This window comes from Balaenoptera ricei, chromosome 12 (genome assembly GCF_028023285.1).
Source record: "Balaenoptera ricei isolate mBalRic1 chromosome 12, mBalRic1.hap2, whole genome shotgun sequence".
Taxonomy (NCBI): Eukaryota; Metazoa; Chordata; class Mammalia; order Artiodactyla; family Balaenopteridae; genus Balaenoptera; species Balaenoptera ricei.
Window position 1 is genome coordinate 5,825,738 of NC_082650.1, and position 27,188 is coordinate 5,852,925.

The 27,188-nt window shown below is 34.7% G+C and overlaps 1 protein-coding gene across 1 annotated transcript in view; it reads right to left on the reverse strand.

Moving 5' to 3' along the window:
- PACRG (parkin coregulated) overlaps positions 1-27,188 on the reverse strand; it is a 513,624-nt gene that overhangs the window by 411,480 nt on the left and 74,956 nt on the right. The window contains exon 2 of the mRNA XM_059941859.1: positions 20,317-20,451. Coding sequence (XP_059797842.1) covers positions 20,317-20,451 — 135 coding nt within the window. The remainder of the gene's footprint in view (positions 1-20,316; positions 20,452-27,188) is intronic.

Below are 27,188 nucleotides of genomic sequence, written 5' to 3' on the forward strand. Positions count from 1 at the left end.
CAGAGAAGTAAATCAGAAAGAGAAAAACAATTACTTTATGCTAACACATATATATGGAATTTAAAAAAAAAAAAAAAAAAGTGTTTCTGAAGAACCTAGGGGCAGGACAGGTATAAAGATGCAGACGTAGAAATGGACTTGAGAACACGGGGTGGGAGAAGGGTAAGCTGGGATGAAGTGAGAGAGTGGCATGGACATATATACAGTACCAAATGTAAAATAGATAGCTAGTGGGAAGCAGCCGCATAGCACAGGGAGATAAGCTCCATGCTTTATGTCCACCTAGAGGGGTGGGATAGGGAGGGTGGGAGGGAGACACAAGAGGGGGGAGATATGGGGATATATGTATATGTACAGCTGATTCACTTTGTTATAAAGGAGAAACTAACACACCATTGTAAAGCAATTATACTCCAATAAAGATGTTAAAAAAAACACAACTAATTCACACTAAAAAAAAAAAAGTATATTATGTCGTGAATCCATCAGATTGTGTCTCCAAAAGCATATAAACAAATTTTGCCTGTAGTCCAGTCGTTACCTGAATTGGAAGCTTGTGTTTTGTGTGACCCACATAAAGATAATAGGGATATGACATTTCTGTACCCAGATGTGTCTGCTCATGTGTATCTCATCATTTCTTGCTTGTTTTTCAAATGTGCTTACTAGTAATGATTTTATTTTTTTTTAAAAAGTGAAAGGGGACATAAAATTTAGATGTGCTTGGTTATTTAGGCTTCCTCTTATTTAAATGTGAAAAGTACTTTTCACAAAGGAAATATGTATTTGCATATGCTCATAAAATACTTATGTTGAAATATACAAATCGCAGTCATTTATGATCCCTTAAGTAGTCTTTAAGTAGAATAAGAACTTAAAATATAATTTGTTAATTCATTAGTGTTGGATTATAACTTAGACACCGATTTTCTGTAATTAACAGGTCTTCAAAGCAGACAATTTATTTGGTTGTTTTTATTGTATTTTTTTCTTTGACATTTCCTTTCGTTTTGATATTGCTACATTTTTAAAAGGGAAAGGCATCAAGTTAGGACTCTCATCCTAAAAAAGAATTTAGACAATATTACCAAATGGCCTCTGCTTAAATGTCACTTTATTAAAGGAGTCTCCTCTTACTACCCCATAAAACTGTATCCTACCCTCCCATGATTATCTCTATCACTCAGCTTTATTTTTCCTCATAATATTACCATTTAACAGTTTCTATATTTACTTGTTTGATTGTTTATTATCTTACTACTATAATACAAGTTCCATGAGGACAGATAATTTGTCTGCTTTATTCATTGCTATGTTTCCAGAGTCTAGAACAGTGCCTGCCACATAGTAGGCATTCATGTAATGTCTATTCAATAAATGGATGCTTCTTACTAAACTGCATGGACATCAAGTAGATGACACAGAGTTAAAAACATCACATACATAAGAATACAATTTCAAGATGATCAGAATACTGAAGTTTAAATAAACTAATTCTATTTTCAGCAATAAGTAATGTTCAGTGACCTGATCCAAAATAGGTCCCAAAGGAACAACAAACTACAATCTGTAAGGAAATATAAAAATAAACAGCTATGAAAAGATCTTTGGGGCTTGAAAATAAAATTAAAAATCTGTCTCAAATAACTGTCCTAACTCTTGGCTCTTGAGGAGATGAGTAGATGAAAATTCTAATTGCTATTGTATTAAACAAACAAAATGTGTAAAATGTAAAAATATAGTATTTTAGTGAATTATTTGAAACACCAGCTTTAAAATATTTATTCATGATATATCAGGGGCTATGGTAAGTCAAAGTTAAATAATGCTCTGCCTTCGTCATTTCAAAATCTGCCATCACAAGGGGAGACGTGGAAACAGATTTCTATCTTGCTCAACTTTGAGACTAATAATAGGACATGCTGGTTTCCCAGAGCAGGGTCACTAAACCATGAGTAAAGGTTAAGAGGTACGAAACAAGACGACATGTTTGGGAATCCACAAGAGCAAAGGTTTCTGATGTATAAAGTACAAGACAGAAAATGATGAGAAAAACCAAGGTTATTATTTAAGAAGCCATATAGTGATATTTTATATTAATAACATGCAAAATTTCTTACCAAAAAAGTTTTGTACAATACTAGCATATTCTGTAGAGGATGTATTCATTGGGTTTAGACATCATTATTTCTGCAAACTGACCTAAATTCTAACATTGTTGACCAGAGAAAATATTACTGGTAATTTTGCAACTAGCCAATGCTTTTCCCAATGACACAGAAACAATCATGAGAGTCTTCATTTCTTCTTCATGAAATGAATCATCTGCTAAATTGCTGCTTGAGATATGAAGCTAGTCCCAACTGTTAGTTTATTAAATGTAATAAGTTACAATAATGAAGTGTTAAAATTATAATGAACACAGGCAGAAAAAGCTAGATTCCCAGACAGAATTATAAAAATCTTAACTTTTCTATCTTTTGACTTGTGGTTTTAATATTACCAGTCTAGTACACTAGCACTGCCTGTATTGCATTTTAAAAAATATGAAGAAAAAAGAATAATGTTCATAAAAGAGCAATCTACTTTGTGCATATACAAATACTTCATTACCCAAGAAATTCTTCATAAATAGAAATTAATAAATCTAAAGTTATTTGTTCTGTGAAGGATAATTTATAAAAAACTAAATCTCTTCCATACAGTGTTATACTTTGTTGAGTTTTAAAAAATAATTATGTATAGTAAAATTTTATACAACTTACTGCACATGGAAAGCATTTAAAAGATGTTTTTCAATTGATGGGCTAATGATTCCCAAGAGACTCAGTATTACCAGATATAAATAATGAGAAAATATAGGTCTCCTTAGAGTCACCCCATCATCCTTAATTTTCTGCTTAAATTTTACTGAATGAAAATTGAAATCTTAACTCCAATAGAAACAAGATATCTATATAAACACACATACATATGTACACACACACATTATATTTAGAAATATGAGAATTAGGGTTGGCACAAAATCTTTGTCTTTTCCTTGTGATTTTTCCAAGCCCAAATTTTACTACCTTCAAAATAGATTTAGTATTTGTCTGTGTTTGATTATGTGCACACACACATACACACACACAAAGTCATGTAATATAAATTAGCTAATTACGGTTGCTTAAATAAAAGACTTGCATGAGAAATACAAAGAGTATTTTATTTCATCGATTTTTTTAAGTGGGAGCATTTTAGATTTGGTCTTACAATGGAAAAAGGTTGTATCTTAAGATAGTTCTTTCTCTGTATCTAGGATAAGATATTAGGCTAATTTGAGAAAACAATCCTATAAAAAGACTTCTGATCAATATGACCATAAAAAACTATAAAAAGCTGGATGAAAGAGTATGAAAATCCATGGCCATTCTCAAAAGTAAGAAAGGCAAATATCAAGTTCTCAGAAATGAAGAGGAAGTGATGGGCAATAACCTGGTGAAGAAAAGTGGAGTCCGATTCACATAAAAATCAGTTTAGAACCCGTACCCATGGAGGGACCACTTGAAATCACAGGGATGCCCCCACACCTCAGGGCAAGCGAAAAGTACATTCCACAAAAGGGAAGCTCTGAGTAGAAATATCATAAAGCACTTGAGAAAACAAAACTGCTGAGAATAGAAGAAAGTGGCATATTCTAACTCACACCCCTAGAAACAGAGATAATAGGTGAATGTGAAAGAAACTTTAAATGAATATATCTAAAATATATAACTCAACAAAGACAGTAAGAAAAACCAAAAAGCAAGAAAAAGACATAATGAAAAAAATGGGCAGATCTTTTAAAGAAACAAAAATAAATTTTAGAATTGATATTCACTGAAACTGAATTTTAAAAATTTAACACACTGGTTACGCAGTAGATTAAACCTAACTGAAGAAAGTGAATTATTAAGTTGGAAGATAGATTTGAGGAAATCATGTAGAATGAAACACAGTGGATTAAAGAGCTTGGAAGAAAGAAAAAAGAGACTAAGAGATACGAAGCTACAATGAGTAAGTCCAATTTGTATTTAATACAGACTCCAGAGTTTTCTAATTTAAATCAGATTGAATGCCAAAAAGGATAAATCTTTAAAATTAACACTTAGGTAAAAATATGAATAACAGTATATGTTTCAAAATACCGTATAGAATTTTGGAGTCAGTGATATCTCATTTATACTTGGGATTGCCACAATATGTAGATATATAGGTATGTGGATTGATCACCTCAAGGTCATTTTATAGGTAAAATTTACTATTTGTCTATATAGTAATAAATAGACAAGTAGGAGGAAAAATCGAAAGTGTCAGGCGACTGCATTCACTGAAATATATACAAATTTATGAACTGATAGAAATTTTGTAGAGCCTCACGTTTTAAATATTTGTCTACAAAAATTATTTGAACCAAATAATTAAAGTAGCAAATGTTAAACACACACTGAATAAAGGATTAAGAATTTATGAGACACCAGGGATGCACATATACAGAGGAAAAGCCATGTGAGGACACAGTGAGAAGGCAGCCGTCTGCAAGCCAAGGAGGAGGCTTCAGGAGAAACCAGTTTTGCCGGCACCTTAGTCTTCTTGGACCTCCCACCTCCAGAACTGTGAGAAAATAAATGTTGATTCGGCCAAAAAAAAAAAAAATTTATGAGCTATGCAAGAGGAAGCAATTGAAGACTTGATATGTACTCTTTGGACACTTCTCAGTTTCTTTGTTGGATAGTGATCTATTCTAGTCAATAAACTTCTTAAGACCAGAGTCCATATCAAGCAGGCTACAGAGCACATCACTGTGTCTCACTTATTATAAATATTCAATTCCTTTATTAGTAGATGAGTCACTGTTGCCTGGGCATTGATGAAATCACATCACTTCTCTGTAAGAGAATTCAGTCCAATAATGGACAAAACTAAATAGGACTCCGTTATTTTAAACAGCTTCTGGACAAGAGTCTCTGACACATTGTCTCCCAACATGCCATGAAATTACCTATGAAGATGCAGAAAAAGAGGAGAACATAACATGTAACTGAAAACCAGGTATAATAATGAATGCACAAGCAGGAAGAAAAGGAATTTCTACAGATGAAGAGTACAATGGAACTGGATTGCAAAACCACTGTTCATGGTCAACTTGTATTTTGCAACCAGAGGCACCCATCCTAAAGCTGGTAGGTGTTTTTTTTGTTTTTTTTTTTTTGAATTCCTCCTACACTTTCTGCCCCCTCAGAAACATAAGGTCTAGAACAAACTCCATTGAGGGGTGGGCGTGGAGTAGAACACTATCCTGCTGCTGTGAAGTACTTGCTTTTTAAGGCAAAGTGCGATCCTTTCCATTCTCATCCCCATAAATATCACACCCACATACAGTCACAGCCAACTCTCAGAAAACAATTGAACAGGAGTAGGGACAGAGACCCCTGGCAGCACACTGCATTGCATCCTAGAAAGTGGTGTGCCCCACAAGCAAAATGCTACAGGTAAGGGCAGAGAAAAACACAGCTGAGTATGTGTGCATTTCTGGGATTTGCCTACTCCATCTATATCACTGTCAGAAGTCACAGAAAATTCCTTTTTATGCCAACAGAACAGAACCAGTTGAAGCAAGTTCATACCAGACACTAGGGATTGGCTGAGAGCTTGGCAGTCCACCTAAATATACCTGATAAGGAGAGCTCACCGGTCTCCAAGCAGAGAATGAATGAGGTCAAGCACAATGACATGTTCTAAGTCTTGGCAAACACCAATTCTAGATTGAGGTAAAATTGAAAATAATGGGTTTTATAAATATCCTGCACAGAAAGGAAACAGAATATCATCTTATAGACTTAGATGCTGAGGAAGCCCCTTTAAATTCACTACTTTAGTAATCAGTGATTTTGAGAAATGGCCATGCTCAAGTGTTCAAGAAGCCAAATCTTTATGAAAGAAGAGCAGAAATCCATATGATGATAATAGGCAAAAGCTAAAAAAATGAGATTTGTACCATTAGGGAACAATCAGACATATCTGCAAGACATAATATATACAAAATGTACAATGATGCTGATAATAGTAGTGCTTATTATAGCAAAATATTGAAGAAAAGCATTAATACCTAAGGAAAACATTACTATCCAACAATATGGAATTGGTTAAATTATGGAGCACTCTAGAACTTCCCAAAATGATTTTTAAAGTGCATATGCAAGTTATGACTTGTAATTACTTGAAAAAAGTTATGAAGTATGAGTGAAATGTTTTATAAAATTTGCATACATACATAGATTTGCGTATGAGAGAAAAAAGGGTCTGAATAGTTAACACTAATAATGCAAAAGAGGCTACCTCAGGGTTGTGGGACTATGGTTGATTCATATTTTTATTTTTGCTTATCTGAATTACAAAATACAGATAAAATATCAGAACATTTTCTGTGATAAACTTATTTGTACAACAATTTTTAAGCCAGTATGTACAATGATATGAGTCAGCAATACAAAGATTTGCAAGATTAGCTATAGCAGTGGAAGTAAAATTTGAACTTGAGACACTAGTAGACAAATTGTTACTAAAGAAAATAGAAAATATAAGAAAGCTCTCATAAGTTTTTTAAAAGTGAATAAAAAGATAAAAATATTGAGGGAGACAGTGATAGAAATGACAGGATAAAATATAAGTTTACAGTCTACACATATTTGTTCTAAGAAAGGATTTAAAAATTGTAACACAAATAATAATCAAGTAAGTAGACAAAATAAGCTTACTATATTAAAGAAAAGCTCAATGAAAACAAAAAATAAGCATGGTAGCAACTTCTAATTATACACAAATAATGCATTTACCCAGACTGTCAAACAAAATAAACAAGCAAACAAAAACAGATCAAAGGGATAAAAATCACACTGGCCTTTGTTTCTCAGCAATTATATGTTAGAATACAATGATGTTACATTCTTCAGAGATTTGGAGGGGGACAGTTGTAATTTAAGAATATTAATTTGAATCAAATGTGTTTCATGTATGAAAGTTGAAAAATTATATTTTCAAGATAGTCAAGGATTCAGACATATTCAACCCATGTACCTGTTTCTTATAAAATTCCCTAAACATATACATGAACAGAGAGAGATGAATCTAAATAAGAACTCAAGAAAGGGGAATTTATGGCTTGAAGGTTTTATGAGTTTTTACCTTATTCAGACTGGAATGCAATCTTGGAAATTCTTCAGGATTTTTTCTTGTAAGGGATATGTCTTAGATTGAAGGCAGAGACTGATTTTATAGTGATTCTGTTGACTATCTTTGTTCATTTTTTATACTTTTCCCAATAGTAAGAAATGTGTTTCATATTCAATAAACCTTTTTCTTAATATCTCTTGCTATTCTCCAAAAATATATTAACAACATGTTTACAGTGGCAAATCCACTAACGTGGTTGGCATGGTAGCTTCAGAATTGCTTAAGGAGAAGCCACATGTACCTAGCCCAAAGCAAAAGCAAAGCTACACAGAGACACATATTGGCACATATTTCTTCCAAAGGCCTTGAGTAATGACCACTGGAAACTTTAAAATGCATATTAAACTATGGTTATCTATTTCGTTGTTGCTCTTGTTAAATTTGACAAAACTATTCATTATTAATACTCTTGTGGCCATTATGTCCATTATTAATCTCCTCTTCTTATTAGGTCCTTGAATGTTCCTTTGGGTTCCTTAAAAATCATCATATGCAAACTCTTAGAGGAAAACATAGGCAGAACACTCTATGACATAAATCACAGCAAGATCCTTTTTGACCCACCTCCTAGAGAAATGGAAATAAAAACAAAAATAAACAAATGGGACCTAATGAAACTTAAAAGCTTTTGCACAGCAAAGGAAACCATAAACAAGATGAAAAGACAACCCTCAGAATGGGAGAAAATATTTGCAAATGAAGCAACTGACAAAGGATTAATCTCCAAAATTTACAAGCAGCACATGCAGCTCAATATCAAAAGAACAAACAACCCAATCCAAAAATGGTTAGAAGACCTAAATAGACATTTCTCCAAAGAAGATATACAGATTGCCAACAAACACATGAAAGAATGCTCAACATCATTAATTATTAGAGAAATGCAAATCAAAACTACAATGAGATATCATCTCACACCAGTCAGAATGGCCATCATCAAAAAATCTACAAACAATAAATGCTGGAGAGGGTGTGGAGAAAAGGGAACCCTCTTGCACTGTTGGTGGGAATGTAAACTGATACAGCCACTATGGAGAACAGTATGGAGGTTCCTTAAAAAACTAAAAATAGAACTACCATATGACCCAGCAATCCCACTACTGGGCATATACCCTAAAAAAACCATAATTCAAAAAGAGTCAGGTACCAAAATGTTCATTGCAGCTCTGTTTACAATAGCCAGGACATGGAAGCAACCTAAGTGTCCATCAACAGATGAATGGATAAAGAAGATGTGGCACATATATACAATGGAATATTACTCAGCCATAAAAAGAAATGAAATTGAGTTATTTGTAGTGAGGTGGATGGACCTAGAATCTGTCATACAGAGTGAAGTAAGTCAGAAAGAGAAAAACAAATACCGTATGCTAACACATATATATGGAATCTAAGAAATAAAAAAAAAAGGTCATGAAGAACCTAGGGGCAAGACGGGAATAAAGACACAGACCTACTAGAGGGACTTGAGGATATGGGGAGGGGGAAGGGTAAGCTGTGACAAAGTGAGAGAGTGGCATGGACATATATACATTACCAAACGTAAAATAGATAGCTAGCGGGAAGCAGCCGCATAGCACAGGGAGATCAGCTCGGTGTTTTGTGACCACCTAGAGGGGTGGGATAGGGAGGGGGGTGAGGGAGGGAGATGCAAGAGGGAAGAGATATGGGAACATATTTATATGTATAACTGATTCACTTTGTTATAAAGCAGAAACTAACACACTATTGTAAAGCAATTATACTCCAATAAAGATGTTAAAACACACACACACACACACACACTAATCATCATATGAAACACAGTTTTAACAAAGCTAAAAACATACATGCAGAAGACAGACTGAACTAAAACAATATACTGAAAGTGGTTATCTTCGGATGAATGTTATCTTATGTATACATTTTATTCATTTTCAAAATTTTCTAAAATAACCATCTATTATTTTAAACTATAAAAAAGTCAGAAAATCTAAGAATAAGTGCATACAATTTTCATATACCATACAATGACAAATTTTTTTTACAAACTATTATATATACTATGATCACAACTGAGAAGAAAGATAAGACAGAAATACTTTGAAAAATGTTAACAGTTGCATTCAGTGAATGGTGGAAAGATGATTGATTCATTTATTCCTTCTACTTTTCAATATTTTTTATTTTATAAAATAAAATGTATATATTTCATATTGAGAATAAACCTTTATAAGCAATAATAAGGATAAAAATTTGTATTTTTTACATGAGTTTAGCTGATTATTCTACCAGAATTAATTTTTGCATACAACTTTCAAAGCCAGGATAACCTTCTTTTGATAAAGGTAAAATATAATTTCCTGAAATTTTTGCCTCAAATATGTATTAAAATTGATATGATTATTCATTAATACTTTATTTAGATTTTACCTGAAAGAAAAGGAGAAACTTTATTATAACTTCAGGGGGTTGAAAATTTACTAAGTATCTAGAAGCCTCAAATATAAGAGACACTGACCACTCTAAATAAAAACATCAAACAAACATTGATTTTTTTTTACTCTCATGCCATCAATCTGATTCCATTTGTCATCTGTCAAAGAACTTTTGATCTCAAAAGTACTTCAGTAAAGAGATGGGCTATGTGACAAGTGATAAGACAGAGAGGGAACCATTCATTAAATTACTAATTGGAACAGATATGGAATTTCGCCATCCGGGCAGATACAGAAAAAACGTCAAAGCCCGATTTGTGTCCCCAAACCAGACTTTCTGAAAAGCAGCAACACACATTTTTCGTTTAAAGATTGGAGTACTGATACTTCTGAGATGGCAACATGTATCACTGGGCGGGTGGCAACAATCCCACTTCTTCATGGGAGAGTGATAGGGTATCTTAGGTGTGGCACCCTTGCGCTGCAAAGACCACGCCTACTTTTCAACAGCAGGGGGTTGCGTAACTTGAAAAGCAGGAGTGATTTGTTTTTCTTCTAGATGTCAGTCCACTGAGATGAAACTTACAGCACTGCTTGTTTCTCTTGGGATGTGAATTGTCTTTAGCCGATGCCTACCAAATCACTGTCACATAGCAGCGGCCGACCTTTCTTTTCAATCTATGCACTTTCCAGGAGTTATAAATCAGTTGACTTTCAAGCTCGATGAGATGGCATATGCCCTAGTTTGAAGAACAGATGGAGGCTTGGGGGAAAATTGTTTCTGCAGGCTTGCTACAAGCAGCACTGCTCTATAAAAGTGAACCATTCACACTAATTTCTCACATAAATTATATAGGCAGCAGGGAGCACCAGCCCATTCAGCAGAAAATCTTTCATCTAGCTTTCAGAGGTCATCTAACCAATTTAAATTAAAGTTATTTCTGATACATGGCTGTATTTTCATGCTGTACCCTTCTAAGACATAGCAATTCACATCAAATAAAAGAATGGCATTAATTGTTCATGCAGTCCCCTCCTCCAAAAAACATAGAACAGCACAGTAATTGCCAGGAGATTATTTTTTTCAAGACTTCTAGAATAAGCTCTGTCTATTAATTAATCACAGAGGAATTAATAGTAGAAATGTGGCAGCTCTCTTGTAGAAAAATCAGGTAAATTGTCACTTCTCTTGTAAAATTTGCCTTACAAATTCTACTAAGGCCTGTTATCCAAACTCAAACTTTGACAGTTATCAAAAGAAACAGAAGCCCAGGACAATTCCATGAATACATTCATTCTTCTTCATGTGCAACAAATTATTCAACTCAAAGAAATTTGCCTATAAGATTTTAAAGATCAATATCGATTTTGCCTAACGGGGTAATAGATACGGCATTAATTTTTTGAATCCTTAAGAAACTGAAACATTAAGAAATTGAAGGCACCAGAGGACTAAATTATTAATCAAAATTATAGAGTTTTGAGAACAATATACTGAGGGTTAATGGATTAGGTATCATATCACAGTGTGACTTACTTTAAAATGCAGTAGTATTTACAGATAATGAGCTATCATGGTTTGGGGCTGATCTTAATTGTAAGAAAATTAGTACACATTTCAATAATAATTATATTCAATAAATGTTTTTCCTGGTAGGAAATTATCAGTTATGTCAATGAAAACAGTCACACTGACAGAGCTTTTTATAGTTCATGACTACCAATGCCTCTAAGAACTGGAAAAAAAAAAGAGAACACACTGGAGGAAAAAATTCTGAATAGAGTCACAAATGAGTGTTAGCAACTAGGGGGTCGATACAGAATTGAAGGTATAGTCCAGCCACCATCAGCAGAAATTTTTAAAACAAATTTAGGCATTTAATTAACTTAGGCACAGCATTTCTTTACTTGGATGTCCAGACTGGACATACATTTTGAGTCATTTAGAAAGAAAAACAAACTTGTCATTTTGGAATTTAAGAAATTTAAGAAATCAGTAATCATTGGGAAAGCATTATGTATAACCTAAGCCTTTTCAAGGTAAAAGTTCAACCTACAGAAACTGTTGCATATAACTCTGGACTGTGCATTCAAATTAACTTGCTGGTGCTGATCTTCTTAATTTGCTACCAGAAGACTTGGCCTCTATGGCTAATTTCTAATCAATGTTTGTTCTTTGAAGTATTTCGTGAACAACTCAAAATATAGATATTTTAGTAATTGTGAAACAAACTTTCTTAGACCTCCCAATTTAAAAGAGCCACACCAATCATTCAGTACATGGTCATCACAGATGAGAGTAAGGCCTAGAGAGTGAGATGCATGGTCGCGAAACAGTGTCTAGAGAAGTAAAACAAGTTGCAGGATGTTTTACATTCATTCAGTACACATCACTGGGCACCAACTCTGTGCCAGATACTCTTTCAGGCATAGCACTGGGATAAAGGAGTGAACAAACTAGGAATACAGACAGAGTCCCTGCCTTTGAAGTCTTTAGGATATGTCATTTTCATTAGCCTTGCTATTGGCTCCATTGTAGACCCTATCTGGTTTTCATTTTCTCTCATCTTTCCTATTATATGCTAAATTTCTGTATTTTATAGTTCTTTGCAAAACAACTTAAAATCTTTTAGTATTAAAGTGGGATAAAATATATAAATGAATACACATATTACTTACTGGTTAAACAAATGTCACCACAACATTGCCATATGAGGGGTTATAAGGTGCTGAGAGGGGGGGTTTGAGGCAAAGTACAAGTCCATTTTGAGTTTTTCCCTTTTTGAGACAATTTGAAAGTTTGCGATTTTAGTCACATTTGTCATAGGGTTTGCATTATATCTTGATTTGGCTAGACAGTTAATGTCTATTTCTTATTCAAACCTTTCTAATATCTGGAACATCCTTAAGCATGTTCATAAGAAATTTAGTGGAAAACAAGACTCTCAGTGCATGCCAGTGCATGTCACATTCTGTCACGTAGCACGTTATCAAGGACAGATGGAGAAAGGTGATTTCTACTAATATCTGCTGCAACAAAATGTCTATAAAGCAAAGAAATTTAGAGACACCTTAGTGTGGTTGTAGCTATTTTCATCTTAGTTCATCAGAATAACTGAATGGTTTATAACACCATATAGTTATTTTTTAAAATCCAATGTGACTATTTTTCTCCAACTCTTTCTCCCAAGGTCTACATTGAATACTATAAAATAGTATTCTCGCACAATTTTTAAAAATGTCTTGGAATTAGAATTTATAATAAAACAGTGAATTTCATACTGCACTGATGATTCATAGTTTGCTCCTCATTAAGTGTGTAAGTAACAAGTAGTATTTCAAGTTCTTTTGAGTGACTACTTGAAGTGATTTCAGATTCCTGCCCAAAATAGGGAACTAGAATGGACTCCTGGCTCCTTCTCCTGGGGAAATGAGGGGAGGAAATGTGGATTCTGGGAAGTAACAAAGGGAAGGAAGGAGGAAGGAGAAAAGGAAAGGGGAGGAAGAAGAGGAAGGAGAGGAGAAGGAAAATAGTGAGGGTAGAGAGGAGAGGGGCAAGGGGAGGAGGAAGAAGGGAAGGAGAAGGGAAAGTAGAGGGAGGTGGGGGAGGAGAAGGAAGGAGAAGAAGATAAGGAGGGGGAAGAGCGAGAAGGCGACTCCTCAGGAGACCTGAAGGTTGTCTTAAACTGATGGGTGGAGAATGTCTAGTGGCAGAAGCGAGAGGATAGTTCCCAGAAAAGCGGTGTAAACGCCCACATAATTTTATATTCTCCTATGACGTGTGCTTTAATGCTTGACTTTGGTGCAATTTAAAGCTCCCTTCCACCAAAGGACCACATTCTACACTTATGCCTTGCTTCAACCCTCCTTTTTTGTTATTATTATGTTTTATTAGAGTATAGTTGCTTTAAAATATCGTGCCAGTTTATACTGTAGAGCAAAGTGAATCAGCTACACATACATATATATCCCCTCCTTTTTGAATTTCCCTCTCATCTAGGTCACCACAGAGCACTGAGTAGAGTTCCCTGCGCTATACAGCAGGCTCTCACCAGTTATCTACTTTATACATAGTATCAATAGTGTATATATGTCAATCCCAATCTCCCAGTTCATCCCACCCCCCCTCCCCCCCTGGTATCCACATGTCCATTCTCTACGTCTGTGTCTCCACCTCTGCCCTGCAGACAAGATTGTCTACACCAATTTTTTCAGATTCCATATATATGCGTTAATATATGATATTTGTGTTTCTCTTTCTGACTTACTTCACTCTGTATAACAGTCTCCAGGTCCATCCATGTCTCTACAAATGACCCAATTTCATTCCTTTTTATGGCTGAGAAATATTCCACTGTATATATGTACCACCTCTTCTTTATCCATTCGTCTGTTGATGGACATTTACATTGCTTCCATGACCTGGCTATTGTAAATAGTGCTGCTATGAACATTGGGGTTCATGTGTCTTTTTGAATTATGGTTTTCTCAGGGTATATGCCCAGGAGTGGGATTGCTGGGTCATATGGTAGTTCTATTTTTAGTTTTTTAAGGAATCTCCATACTGTTCTCCACAGTGGCTGTATCAATTTACATTCCCACCAACAGTGCAAGAGGGTTCCCTTTTCTCCACACCTTCTCCAGCATTTATTGTGTGTATATTTTTTAATGATGGCTATTCTGACTGGTGTGAGGTGATACCTCATTGTAGTTTTGATTTGCATTTCTGTAATAATTAGTGACGTTGAGCATCTTTTCATGTGTTTGTTGGCCATCTGTATGTCTTCTTTGGAGAAATGTCTAGTTAGGTCTTCCACCCATCTTTTGATTGAGTTGTTTGTTTTTTTGATATTGAGTGGCATGAATTGTTTGTATATTTTGGAGATTAATCCTTTGTCTGTTGATTCTTTTGCAAATATTTTCTCCCATTCCGAGGGTTGTCTTTTCGTCTTGTTTATGGTTTCCTTTGCTGTGCAAAAGCTTTTAAGTTTCATTAGGTCTCATTTGTTTATTTTTATTCTTATTCTCATTACTCTTGGAGGCAGGCCAAAAAAGATCTTGCTGCAATTTATGTCAAAGAGTGTTCTACCTAGGTTTTCCTTTAAGAGTTTTATAGTGTCTGGCCTTACATTTAGGTCTTTAATCCATACTTTTGGAAGTCCTAGCCATGGCAATCAGAGGAGAAGAAGATATAAAAGGAATACAAATTGGCAAAGAAGAAGTAAAACCGTCACTGTTTGCAGATGACATGATACTATACATAGAAAATCCTAAAGATGCCACCAGAAAACTACTAGAGCTCATCAGTGAATTTAGTAAAGTCGCAGGATACAAAACTAATACACAGAGATCACTTGCATTCCTATACACTAACAACGAAAGATCAGAAGGAGAAATTAAGGAAACAATCCCATTTACCATTGCAACAAAAAGAATAAAATACCTAGGAATAAACCTACCACAGAAAACTATAAGATACTGATGAAAGAAATCAAAGACGACACAAACAGATGGAGAGATACACCATATTCTTGGATTGGAAGAATCAATATTGTGAAAATGACTAGACTACCCAAAGCAATCTACAGAGTCAATGCAATCCCTATCAAATTATCAGTGGCATTTTTCAAAGAACTAGAACAAAAATTTTACAATTTGTATGGAAACACAAAAGACCCCGAATATCAAAAGCAATCTTGAGAAACAAAAATGGAGCTGAAGGAATCAGGCTCCCTGACTTCAGACTATACTACAAAGCTACAGTAATCAAGACAGTATGGTACTGGCACAAAAACAGAAATATAGATCAATGGAACAGGATAGAAAGCCCAGAGATAAACCCATGCACCTATGGTCATCTAATCTATGACAAAGGAGGCTAGAATATACAATGGAGCAAAGATAGCCTCTTCAATAAGTGGTGCTGGGAAAACTGGACAGCTACATGTAAAAGAATGAAATTAGAACACTCCCTAACACCATACACAAAAATAAACTCAAAATGGATTAAAGACCTAAATGTAAGGCCAGACAGCCCTCCTTTAAGTAGAAGAAGTTGAGACAATGTGCTGAAAGCTCTGCAAGTTTGTATGACATTTCTTCTGTCTCCAGAATGTCCTCTAGGTAGAGCCTCACCCCACCCCACACTATGCTTATAAAGGGGTATGACTCATATCACAAAATTACAGGAGACTGAATACTGGGAATTTAAGGTGTGGAAACACAATTTTTAAATGTCCATTGTTCATGCTGATTATCTGCTTTGTAACTTATTCAGAAGGGTTGGCTCTTGATCAACTTCTGTTGCTTGTAGTCTGGATACTGAACATATCAGCAACAGAACAAAGTCATGTTTCCTGAAGGTTAGTAGAGTCAAGAAAAATGCAGAAAAGTAAGTGGATTAAATGTTTAGAGCAATTAGTATGCTTTGTAATAGATTCAACCATTCACAATCAAGAATTCTTCAGCTGTATTTAGAAAATGCATATTTAAAAATAAAAAAGTATGCAGAGCTTGCCTGGTACATTTCGTAATCTAGATTAAATCTATCATCTTTCATAATCATTAACTTGCCACCAATAAGTATATAGAAAATTTCACTACAAATATTTTACAAAACTTCTTTTATGTTAACCAAGGAATGTATAAGCCCAGCCATGACAAAGATGCACATATTAGTCTTATTTTTTCATTTTAATAAAAATTCTTACATAGCTATAGTCTCCTATCTGGCTAGCAGGTTCAGGCATTTATTTTTGACTGTCATTATCTTTTTCTTGTGCTAAATGATTTATTTTACTATATCCTGAATATTTAGAGATTACATATTTACTTTGGAGAATATCTAGAGATATGGCAATAAAAAAAGTAGGCAGTAAAGAGCCTTCATAAAATCCACAAACACAATGAGGAGTCCATCATAAGACAGGAAACCAGCTCTAAATCTTGGGCATTTAACTTTTTTTTAAATTAATTTTTATTAGAGTATGGTTGCTTTACAATGTTGTATTAGCCTCCACTGCACAACAAAATGAATCAGCCATGCACATACAGCTATCCCCTCACTTTTGGACTTCCCTCCCATTTAGGTTACCACAGTGCGTTAGGTAGAGTTCTTGAGCTATACAGTATGTTTCCATTTTATACATAGTATCAATAATGTATATGTGTCAATCCCAGTCTCCCAATTCCTCCCACCCCACCCCTTTCACCCTTGGTATCCATACATTTGTTCTCTACTTGACTGTCATTATCTTAATGTAGAGCAGCACTGTCTAATATGGTAACCATGTGGCTATTTAAATTAAAATTAATTAAAATTTAAAATTTAGTTCCTCAGTCTCTCTGGGGACATTTCAAGTGCTTATCGGCCACATATGGCTACTTGTAATGTATTAGACAGTACAGATGCAGAACATTTCCACCACTGCAGAAAGTTGCATTAGTGCTCGGATCTTTAGTGATACCGCAAGGAATATACTAAACTGCACGGATTGTGGCATTTGGTCTGCCCTGTTGTTTTGACATGTGGAACAAATGACCATTTCATGTGCCCTAAACTATGATGGTAGCTCAGGATGTGGGGTTGAGAAACCTAACCTTGCGAAGACATTTGCCTGTCTCTAACTCTTACTTCTACGTTCTGACTTTAGTAAGTCATTTATTAAGTATTACCGTAGCAGAGTGCCTTTATTATTTCAAGAATATATGGTGATTTCTAATATGGTGATGATCAGGTCAGCTAATCCAGAATAAAAAGAGGGGGAATCTGAGGTCTTGGGCAGGGATCCTCTCTCAGCAACTTCACAGACTGCAATGAGCCTGAGATGCTGGGGAAGTCTTCATCAGGGTTTAGGGCAGTGACTTCTTGGTCTTTCAGGCCTCTTGAAATTCTGATAAAGGAAATGGATCTCCTTGCCACTTAATTCTATACACCATTTCAGGTACTTACCACCGCCCTTGGAGCCTCAGGGGTGTCACAGGGAGTGTGGAGAGAGGACAGGTATTTTCCTGGGAATCAGAGATACTCAGGAGCCTTCAGCAAGGGGCGAGCTATGACATGAGATGAGAAGTTTGCTTGACCAGGGCTCTGTCCACACATGGCGAAGTGCAGTTCAGGGTCTGGGATTGTTCAGTTAGTTTGTTCTTGTGGGGTGCATGCGGAGCCCTGCTTCCTTCAACATTCGAGGTCCCTTCCTTAGAAATGGCATCCTAAAAGAAGGCCTCTGGTCTTACCAAGTACCAGACTTTCCCCATAGTACGTGTGCCAAGGAATAAATATGAATATATTGAGAGACTGCTCACAAGCCTGTGCTTAATAATTTTAATATTTTATCTTCAACATTACAGTAGTACAATTGAAATCCGGTTGATAAAGCTTTAAAAGGTAGAAGTCTACCGGTTATAGGGTAAGATGTTTCTTTAAATGTATGCTATTATCCTACCAGTGGCAGCAAATAAATTGTTTCCTCTTTATTCTGACTTTTTAGCTTGCTGAATCAGTACAATAGTCAATAGTAGCTTAAAAGAATTAATATAGTTATAAGAAAGAAAAGCAATTTATATCCCATCTGACTGTTGGATTATCAAAGATAAAGCAAAATGATTCATCCTGGGCTTCCCTGGTGGCGCAGTGGTTGAGAATCTGCCTGCCAATGCAGGGGACATGGGTTCGAGCCCTGGTCTGGGAGGATCCCACATGCCGCGGAGCCACAGGGCCCGTGAGCCACGACTACCGAGCTTGCGCGTCTGGAGCCTGTGCTCCGCAACAACAGAGGCTGCGGCGGCGAGGGGCCCGTGCACGGCGATGGGGAGTGGCCCCCGCTTGCCACAACTAGAGAAAGCCCTCGCACAGAAACGAAGACCCAACACAGCCATAAATAAATAAAATTAAAAAAAAAAAAAAAAAAAAGATTCATCCTATATTTTTATTATTTTCAAGATGAATTTTTTCTAGTCTCTTGACATTTCTAAAAATTACTCATACGATTATTCAAACAGGTCAAAAAAATCTATGAATTCTTTTTATTGATAGAATTTTTGTGTGCTAAAATTACTTAAAACACCCAAAATCTACTCACTTTCTATAAAGAAATATGGAATATTCTTTTACTCAAAAGGAATCAAGTTCTTAAGAACCTGCACTATGTTATAGTGAATGAATTGGTACATAGACAAACAAACACAAAATCCATCTAACTAATCAAATACAAACAAAACCCCAAATTAAAGTTTTTAAGAATAAAATATCTAAATTAGTTATACTTGCTATAAATTTTTTCTCATTATGCACATTTTCACATAACAAATGCAAATTTTAAGAGAGATGATTAAAACCAGGATAATAATGTCCTTCATTCTCCTAAAAAAATTATGACAAAACTTAATAACAAGGATATCTTCAGATTTCTCTTGCCAATTTTTAATAATTCTAAGTTCAATAACTGGATATCATGTGACTGCTCAAGATTTCAAAATGTTTGATAATTATATGAAAACATTTAAAGACATACTAGAAATAATGCAAACAATTCTTTCAGTTTTTCCATAAAAGAAGGAAAAGGTTAATTTTAATGAATTTCTAACCTATTTACTTTGATGAATTCTACACTTTGATCATTTTTATTTTTTAACACAAATTTATTTGTTACTAATTATAAACAATCCTGACGTTCACCCTTCAGATACTACTGTGGGACTTTTTTATTACATGGATCAATTGCTAAATTTAAAATGATATTTGGCAAAGCCTTTTATGTTCCTTAACCTGATGTGATGCTCACACATGTGCATCTGCTTTTCTTTCTTTAGGAAGAGAAGCCCTTTTAGCTGATAAATATCACCCGAAGCAAAGTCCTTGATAACAAAAAATAATTAAATAGCAGAAGCTGGTTAGAGATCAGCATTCATTTTTCAAATTAAATGTAAAAGCCTTCTTCAGTTAAGAGATTGGCAAGTTTTTACAAATAACATCAGTGAACCTTTTAGAAAGAAACAGCCACATTAAAATGGAGTCATTAGGCAATACATTTATTTTGAAACCAATTAAGCTTTTGTCAGAAAAATGTCGGTGCTGTAATGGTTTCAGCGGCGGAGGTCAGCCTCTAACAGGGCACGTATGACAGCCACTGTGCTGGCTGACACGTGCTGCAGACAGAGAGGAGAGGGAGGCAGTGAGAAGCGGCCTTTTTTTGTATTCCACACTGCATTTCCAGGGAGCAGACAATCTTGACCTATCCATTCAGGTAATTAAAGCTTCCATTTGGAAGTGTCCTGCAGGAAGGTGAAATGTGGGGGAGATAAATGGCTGTTGTTCTTTGTATCCAGCCACCAGTTCCATAATTTGATGGACTGCCTGAAACAGGCTGGGATGCCAGGTTCTCATAAAAACAGAGATGAATTGGTCAGCACACAATTCTCTAAGGCAAAGCAACTCTGTCATTTTCTTTTTTGCAGGCTATAATTTAATTGTTAGTCAAGGTGGACAGCTGACACAGGGGAGCTTTCTCTCAGAGCTTACCTACCATCTTCCATTCACTGAGAAATCACTCCAGCTTATTTACTTATCAGCCAACTTTGTTCGACATTGGGAAATGTCACTTCTACAGGGAGCACAGCTGGTTCTCCCAGCTGTGCCCTGACTTACCTTCCACGCTATTTTGTTTCCTTTCGAATCATGTTCAAGGGCAATTGGGAAGTCCCCTCGTTCATAAAATTTTCGAAATGCTGTGGGCTTCGTTGGTCTTTCTTTAAATGCTCCTGCAGTTGGAGGGCCTCTCACCTTTAAAGAAAAAAAAAAAAAAGGAATCAAGTTTTAAAACACATTGGAAAATGCACAGTGAAAAGACTTTGGCTTTTATGTTTCATTTTGTATAAAATGTTCTGGAAGACAAACCAAATTATCTTAATAATGAACAACTGAAATCTCACTAATACAAACATTTGGAGAAGAAAATTATTTTATAGTAACTATTAAGGATTTACTTTACTTCAAGCTACTTTACAAAGCATTCCTAGAAAATGTCACTTTAAAATATCACTTTATAACGAAGAAAAGCCTGAACTTTTGTTTAAGGAAAACATTTTAATAGAAGCAACTAAGTTCAGAGTATTAAAACTTTTAAGATTCTTAATAATTGCAAATTCTAATCTCAGGTCTGATATACTTTGTAGAATACTCCAGAAATAAATTTAAAATATATCCTTCAAATCTTTCTATATAAATAAAATGTTAGGATATGTTCTCATGTTATAAATATTAACAATAAAACCATAAAAATGTGATATAAAATTAAGTGATGATAAATGAGAGAGTTTAAGAAGAAAAATGGTGGTCTACTGTGTGTACATAGCATACATTTGGTAACATGAATTTATGAGAAAGAAACATTAGAAGAGATTATACGAGAATCTTTCACCTACCAAATTATGAGTTTTATGAAAGAAGAAACATTTCATATTGAGTTATTCACATTGACTCCAACTTTTAAATCTGCATTATTTACATATGAACTAATTCATTAGGTTACAAAATTCAAAGTGATTAGTGAATGACTATCATTAGAAAATGATAGTCGACTGTATTGTTCCTTATATATAGTCTAAACATTATTATCTTTACCTGTTTGTAAAAAAAAGGTAAATATTAGTCATCCATTAGTTTAATAAAAACAATTATTTTGTTAATTCTTAAATAGACAAGAGAGCAAATAATTTACCTACTATCTTAATATTTTAAGTTATTTGATACAATATTAATTTTTAATATCTGTGTGAAAAATAATTTTAACAAAGTATATATAAAAATAGATCTAATATAACAAATATTACATATTATATAATGACAAATACATTTTATCTGAAGCACACATAAAGACTAAGATTAGAAACTGAGTAGGAGATTAAGAAATACCTTATTAAGATGATTAAATGCTGAAGTGGAATTGAAGAGTGAGGTAACACAAAGGCATTTATTAGAGTTTAAAATGTTCTTCACTACATAGCACATTATTCGCAGCAAATGATTACGTAAGTAACTGAAATGACACTGGGAAGTGGAGAAGCAAGATTTACTCTTACTTACTGAAGATTTAAAATTTGTTCTGGTATTAGAATTTTTCAGCCAAGTTCATTCAATTGTTAAATGACCATATGCATACAGCAACTACTTTGTGCAGAGTTCTGAGCTGGATGCTATATATAAAGGAGGACATTCTCAACAATGTTAGTATAATGGAAACTGTAGAGATGTCACTCCTGGACTTTTGCAATTCATGGAGCAATATATTTTGAAACATATTTTTGGGAAATGATAAAGAATCAACAGTTTTTTATTTTGCCAAGAAGTTGCATCAAAAAAAATTACTATTTACCATCATGTCACCATTTTAACACCCCTCAGAAGTGGTAGAACATAAACTAAAGAAAGTAAACATAGCCAGCATGCATATGTATTTACAGAAAGTTATAGTGCAATAGTACATATGCGTGTGCATGTGTATATGTGTATTATTATTATTTGTATACAGATACCTCATTTTTTATATTTTTGAAAAATTAATTTTTTAGTGGGTAAATAGGTATATATATAGTATGATACATATATATATAGATATATATATATATATAATGGACTATTATTCAGCCATAAAAAGAAGGAAGTCCTGCCATTTGGAATGACATGGATAGACCTTGAGGACATTATGCTAAGTGAAATAAGTCAGACAGACAAATACTGTATGATCTCACTTTTTTGTGGAATCTAAAAAAAAACTGAACTCATAGAAACAGAGAGTGGACTGGTGTTTGCCAGGGACTGGGGGTGTGTGGCATCTATTGTCTTTTTTCATTCGCTTTACAATCTTCCTGATTCTTGGTGTGACAACTGATTTTTTTATTGAAACCTGGACATTGGTGTGTTATGAGACTCTAGATCTTAAACCTTCTGCTTTAGCTGGTTTATTCTGACACCTCTAGCAGAAATGAGGTGGGGGGTGTCACCTGATTACTACCAGGTTGGGGTAGAAGTACGGGTATCCCACCTGGCCTCGGTTGAACCATGTGGAGGGAGCTCCTCATTAACACTGGGTGAGGGTGGGAGTTTCAGCACCACTGGCCTCCACTGTCACCTCCCTGACAGGGAAGGGTAGCAGTGCCTCATTAGTGCTCCCTACCCTGACAACACAGATGAAGTGGCCTCATTACTGCTATGCAGTGCCTGTCCCTCCACGAGGCATCCTCTGACACCACCCCAACAGGAAGGGGGAAGACCCTCTTATGACTGCTGGCTGGGGTGAAAGTCCAATCTGCCCCCATGTGTTCTCCACTGACACTATGTCAGAGGTGTTGGGGACCTCTTTTCTATTCCAGTAGAGATCAAAGACAATTTCTCATTTAAAAAATTCAGCTACAACAATTATTTAGGTTTTTTTGTCTGCTCATCATATGCTAACCATCTTTTTCAGTTTTTTTAGATGCCAAATTATTATTTATGCTGTTGACAGCAAGCCTCTCATTTATTTAACTGACTTAAAATTTGTTTGAGATTATCGATCTTTCTCTTTTTTCTTTGTATTTATCTTAAAATCAATTTCTCTTTTCCCTTATATCTCTTATTCTAAATATACTCCAATCTTTCTGATTCAGAACTCAAAATTCTAATCGTCCAAACTTTTCAAATAATGAATACATTTCTAAGATGCCTAGAAGGCTTTTTATAAATTGTAACAGATAACTTATACTTCCTCTTTCTTCCCATAAATTTTTATGGGCTCTCTAGAGAAATGATTCCATACCTACAGTTCCATGGAAGTCTTTGCTTAGTTTTACAAAAATTGTCCATGCTAATATGCAATGACTCAACAGTGCGGAAATTTTATTAAGTATCTGTTATCCTCTGTTTTTATATTTCTGCCATTTACTTATTTTGAAACACTAGATTCGTTCAATTCTGCTATAGATCCATTCCAAATTAACTCTTGGAATTTCAGGAGTTATAATTTGTAAAACCAACTAGAATATTACCACTTAGATTTGTTAATGCAAAGGGACATTACCTAATTTCATGCAGATGCTCTGTCACTCTATCCCTAGATAATATTTTTTTCTGTTCCAAATATATAGGTAGCCACTGAAACCTTACAGAAGGACATACTATTTTTTTAATATTCCATACATAATTCATTCCAACTAGTTCTAAAAGTCTGTACATGAAAACCAAGTGAAATATAATTTCTGGAAAGGTAATAAAGATATTATTACTGGAAATCACACAGATGGATACAGCTTGACTAAACAACTTTAAAAGCCAACAAAAATACTGTGAAGAATCCTTACGTAAGTCTCATATTTGTACAAGGACTACTGTAAATTTTATTTAACGTCTTAAGAATTTTATCCCGATTTATTGTAAATAATATAAAGCAAATAAGGAACCATAAATCAAACTAGATTTGTAGGAAAATGCAATTAGGATTTGCCTGAATGGTGGGGTCTATCTGTAAACCAATTAGGATGAATGGATGTTGCAGCAGAATGCTTTTAATAAAATCGAATGCACTTGGGAACCGAGATATTGAATGCACTTTGAAGTGACTACAGATGACACAATACTTTATATGCCTACATTTATTGAATGTGCTGTAATGGATTTAGGACTTAGATCACAGTCTCTGTCATGGTCACAAAACTAATAATAATTAGCAGGAAGGAAGTTTCTCTAAAATTCTTCATCATATAGTTCAAAAGTTTCCTTTTCAGTAGATTTATTTTTTAGCATAAATTGAAACTGCTAAAAAGAAAAAAAGAAAAAAAAAGGAGACTTTTACTTCAAGTGGGAAGCTACATTGTGTTTTTCTAATTGGTCCATTTAGCCACCTCACTAACATTGAGACACTAAAATTCAAAGACAATAATTTCCTAATTAGGGAATTTTTCAACATGAAATTCGGATTCATAAAATCACTGTGGTTAAGAAGCTGGTGAGCCAGAGTTGGATTGTCTCCGAGCTACTCAGGCACTGGAATGTTAGCCGCGGGACTGGTAAATTGGTTGCCATCAGCCTAGATTTCTGAGTAAGGAGTATTATAATTCAGCATCTGTCCTATTTGCCAGTCGTAATTGTTTTAATACATCGGAAAAATGCAATACCTAAGGTCACCAAATAACCAGAAAAATACTTGCAAAAGATTAACAGTTAACAAATCTGATTGTTGGTAGGTAGGGCACCTCAACATTAACAAAAGTGAGCTTATATTACCAGGTAAAATTTTTATAAGAAGCTTTAACAACATAACAATTTAACAATATAACAAAACACTATGATAGTAATGTTTTTGTTAGTAAGAGCCTCATATGGTAAAATATACATGTTTCAATAAATATTCAATATATGTGGACACACTTTGGAGTCCTTAAAAGTCAGGCCCTATGGTAACAGTTGAGTGATAGAGAAAACTTCTAAGTGACATAGGTAACCTATTTTAAGAAGCTTATTCCACTGAGGCCTAACAGGATGGCTTAGAGTCAGGAGAATGTGGAGTCAAGATGATCAATCTGGACTTTACTGGAGTACTCTAAGCATGAGATGGCAAAGGCCTTGAATTAGGGTGGCATCAGGAATAAAAACGAAATCCCCTTATACTGCGTTCGTTCTTTACAAACATTATTGGTTTCAGTTTTCAACAAAACACATATGAAATGGTCTTACAGACAAGGAAATTAAAGCTTAGATATGTTCAAAACCTGGCAGAAATCACAGAACTAGAAAGTAGTAGGAAAGATATTTGACTTCCAATCTCTCTGCCGCTATAGGACATGTCCTCAGTCACTGTACTAGAGTGTTGGGAAAAACTTAAGGGGGAATTACCTAGGGCACATGACTAATTGAATGAAGAGATTTAAAGGCAGAGATGAGACAGGCTTCTGACTACAATGATGTGAATAATAAATTTGTTTTAAGTTACATAAATAATAAACTGCAGAATGGAGGGAAATCTTATTAAATCACTTACTATTCTATCACCTATTAATAAGTTTGTGCTTTCTCTCTAGACTTTTTCCAAAAACATATATACAAATACCATTTTTTCATTTTTATGTCCTTTCCATTTAGTGTACTTTTTCATTTTTTGTGGCTAAGCAATATTCTACCAACTATCTGCAATTATATTTGGAATTTATATTATTTCCATTTCGTTTGCCTTTTGTAATTACATTATTATAAAATTTTCAGGCATATCACATTTTCCACATTTTATATTATTTCCTTCAGACAGAATCTTCAGTATGAGATGAGATCAAAATTTATATTTTATGATTCTTGATAAAATTATTTGTTAATTAAATAGGTCTTCTGTTTTAGTCTACTTGGGCTGCTATAACAAAATACCACAGACTGGATGACTTAAACAAGAGAAATTTTATTTTCTCAGTTCTGGAGACTGGACATCTGAGATCAGGGTGCCAGCAAGGTCAGGTTCCAGTGAGAACCCCCTTCCTAGCTTGCAGACCGCTACCTTCTCACTGGATCCTCACATGGCAGAGAGACAGCGAGCTCTGGGCTCTTTTCCTCTTCTTATGAGAACACTAATCCCATCACAGAGACCCCACTCTCATGAAGCCATCACATAAACCTAATTACCTCTCAAAGGCCCCACCTCCAAATACTATCACATTGGGGGTTAGGGTTTCAACATATAAATTTTGGGGGGACACATTCAGTCGATAACGTCTTCTTATTGTTCAATTTGGATTACTATGTTTAACAAATGAGGATGAACGTTTTCTCATTTTAGTATAAATGCTATACGAATACGTTTGTGAATGTACGTTCATGTCTTTTCTATATTAAAATCAATTTGTATGAGCTTTTTATATTAAAAGATATTAACCATGTTTGCATTTACAACAAATATCTACTTATTATTTTGCCTTCCATTTTTACTTATTTAGCATTTAAAGTTTTTAAATTTTTTATAGGAGAGTTTCTTTCTCTTTTCTTTACTTGCTCTTTTTGCCTCCAGCTTTGCCTTGTTTAGATCATTCCTCTGTCAGCTGCACAATGAATATTTTAATTGACTAATTAAATCATATCTCTCATCTACTTAGAATCCATAAGTGATTTCCCACAAACATGCTACACAAAGACATTTGCAAGCTGAGTGTTGCTCTCCCCAGCATTCCTCTATAGGTACCCAAGCATAAATTATACCTAAACACTGGCAGTTCTCAGACATGCCCTGCTCTCTTTGGTCTTCTTGATTTTGCTATCCCATCAATCTGTTATTCTCTCTTACCCCTTTACTACTCCTTTTTATCCTCCTTCTTTTTCTCCTGAAACTAGTAATCACCTTCATGACTAAGCACAAACCTCACCTCTCCTAAGAAACCTTTCCTAACAAACCATATTCGACACTGTGGTGGGATCAGGTTCTTCACCTTATGGTTGAAATGCCTGGGGGATAAACTAGACTTGGTCATTAAACCACTGGAACAACCTGTATGGAGATTACTAAGGAG